General features: G+C 58.9%; 1 protein-coding gene across 1 annotated transcript in view; it reads left to right on the top strand.

Annotated features, from left to right (window-relative positions):
- Position 1: 1 nt before the first annotated feature.
- The window catches only part of TMEM18 (transmembrane protein 18), a gene marked incomplete at its 5' end in the record, with an annotated part of 4,380 nt that continues 1,574 nt past the window's right edge, over positions 2 to 2,807 (top strand). The window contains 3 exons of the mRNA XM_010848437.1: positions 2 to 31; positions 1,114 to 1,234; positions 2,290 to 2,344. Coding sequence (XP_010846739.1) covers positions 2 to 31; positions 1,114 to 1,234; positions 2,290 to 2,344 — 206 coding nt within the window. The remainder of the gene's footprint in view (positions 32 to 1,113; positions 1,235 to 2,289; positions 2,345 to 2,807) is intronic.

Here is a 2,807-nt window from a genome sequence, read left to right as displayed (position 1 = left end):
GTTCCCCGTCAGCATCCCCGCCGTGATCACGGTAACTCGCGGCCTTACCCACCACTTCGGCCGCTGGCGCAGAGGGCCGCTCGTAATTTTCCAACAAGGACGCCCGCGGCGCCGGACGAGGCGTTCCGGGGCGGGGCCTGGAAGCGGCGGGGCTCGGATAAGGGGTGGGGCCCGGTGGGGGCGCGACCCAGGTGGGCAGGGCCCGGGTTAGGGGCGGGACGGGACGTTCTGGGACCGGGCCCCTAGATCGGCGAGGTTGCTGCGAGGCGCAGGGAAGGGGTCGGATCTGGGCTTGGATGCGAGGACTCGCAGTGGGCAAGCGGCAGGCGCGGGCCTCGCCTCCAGCCCCTTACCCGCGGGGGACCTGAGCCTCCGGGAGGGGGTCCTAGTTTAAGGGTGCGGACCAGCCACCCCTAGAGTTTAGCTGACCTGAGGTCTAGCGCTGTATGGAGGGCAGCCCACATTTTCCGAGGCTTTAATCACTGGTCTGCTGCTGCTAAGTCACTTCATCCGTGTCCGACTCTGTGCGATCCCATAGACGGCAGCCCACCAGGCTCCCCCGTCCCTGGGATTCTCCAGGCAAGAACACTGGAGTGGGTTGCCATTTCCTTCTCCAATGCATGAAAAAGTGAAAAGTGAAAGTGAAGTCGCTCAGTCGTGTCCGACTCTTAGCGACCCCATGGACTGCAGCCTACCAGGCTCCTCCGTCCATGGGATTTTCCAGGCAAGGGTACTGGAGTGGGGCGCCATTGCCTTCTCCAATCACTGGTCTAGGGAGCTGGAAATAGGAGTTGTAGCCTTACCTCCGCGGGGACCCGGTGCATTCCAGAACCAGGCTTCCCTGTCTTCTCTCCCAGAATGGAAAGTCCTGAGGTTCTCCCAGCTTGAAGCTGTGCTTGACAAACAGGGAAGCCCTCAGTGATGTGTGGACCGTCCTCCAGGGACATGAGCGACAGTCCCTGGGCGGGGGCGCATGTTTCCCCTCCCTTCTCCTCCCGATCCCGTGTCCTGTGAAGCCTGGTGGGCTCTCTGGACATGCGCAGAGAAGACGGCATGTGAAGCCTGGCCCCAGTGCGAGTAGACCCTGACTTGTTTCTGCTGTGTGTCCTCCAGCAGACGGACTGGACGGAGCCCTGGCTCGTGGGGCTGGCTGGCTTCCACGTGCTCTGCCTGCTGCTCACCTGCTTCTCATCCCAGAGGTACAGGCTGCAGGTGGGGCACTTCCTGTGCCTGGGTGAGTAGAATCAGCAGTCCTGCGGCTCAGGGTTCAGATTGCTGTAATCGGGGGTGTGTGTGTATGTATGTGTGATCTGGGGGTGGGTGGGTGTTCTCTCTGCAGCCTCATGATATGTAAAAGCATTTGTAAGGTCTCCCCATCCTCCTCTCTCTGATTTCAGGCCACTCCCATATTTCACTTTTGGTTCCTATAAAAATAAACTTCATTTTGGATATTGGACTTGAAAGGAGTCTTTCAAGTACCTGCCGTGCTTCCAGGAGGGTGCTGAATACTGGTGACACAAACACGAGCTGTATTTGCCGAGGCGCTGACTCTGTACATGGCCCCCTCTTGAGCTTAGCCTCTCAGCTTGCTCTGGGAGGTGCACACAGGGCAAAAATATAAGATCCACAGTATAAGGTCTGTGCATATAAGATCCATCGAGATTCAGAGAAGGGACAGAGTTGTGTGGAATCATTGAGAAGAATTTCACAGAGAAAATGAAGTCCCGGTGTGGGGCATAAAAAGAGAGAAAAATCTCTTTTTCTTTAGGTGAGACAAAGAACAGGTGTCTGGCCGGCACGTGGGGCGAAGGCACCCGTGAGAGTACCAGGGTGACAGAGTCGGCGTTGGGTCAGTTGTCAGAGAAGCACGTGTCTGATGTTGACGAGCTAGACATGTGTTCAGATAGGAAGGGTGGGCCAGGGCCTCAGAGGCTAGGCTGGGCTCTTAATCTTGCAGCCGTTGGGAAGACACCGAAGATTTTGCTTGTAGTTTAACAAAATGCAAAAACTCATATTAAAGGTGATGTTTCAGTTGGCCGTGTGCAAGGCAGGAAATCCAGACAGGAGGTTATACGGTGGCCCGCGTCGCAATGAGAAGCAGTGTGCCAGGCCAGGGAGGACGTTCCTCCCGTCTGTGAGGGGCCCTCGTGAGGACCGCGCTGGACAGACAGGCTCCCGAGCTGCGTAGCACGGCCTTGTTCTTACGTTTGAAGCGTCGGTTCCGAAGGACGTGTAGGCTGCGGTGGTCGGCCGCCCTCTGACTTCTCACCCAGGGTTCTTTCTCCTCAGTGACCTTGGTCTACTGTGCCGAGTACATCAATGAAGTGGCAGCGATGAACTGGAGGTGAGCGGTCCTGGGCACGCGGCCTGCATCTGAAGCCACCCCTGTCAGCTGTAGGCACCCTCAGGCGGCATGCAGCTCTGTTTACAAAGACCCCGCCCTGCCCACCCCAGGCTCCTCAGCTGTGAGACGGGGTGGTCGCTGTCCAGAAGCGCTCTCGTCTGTGATGGGGAGCTCGTGGCCCGCCCAGGGTTTACTTGGTGTCCTCAGTCCTGAAAACGCTGGGTCCCGGGTTTCCAGGACCCCAGCCGCTCCCTCCTTGCCTGCGTGTCCTTGCCTGCACACGCGCCTGGGTGGCCGGGTCCCTGTCCAGGGAACACACTTCCCCTGACCCCGACACTTTGCAGATCCATTCCCCCGCCTTCTGCCCCTCGGGGGTCGCAGCTTCTCCTTCTGCCTTCTCAGGTCAGGCAGGAGGCTGATACAGGCGGGGAGGGCAGCACAGCACCCCTAGCACCACCCCTCC

The sequence above is a fragment of the Bison bison genome, unplaced genomic scaffold (assembly GCF_000754665.1).
Source record: "Bison bison bison isolate TAMUID 2011002044 unplaced genomic scaffold, Bison_UMD1.0 scf7180017864266, whole genome shotgun sequence".
Taxonomy (NCBI): domain Eukaryota; kingdom Metazoa; phylum Chordata; class Mammalia; order Artiodactyla; family Bovidae; genus Bison; species Bison bison.
The sequence above is the reverse complement of the archived record's forward strand: the minus strand, read 5'-3'. Positions and strand labels throughout refer to the sequence as shown.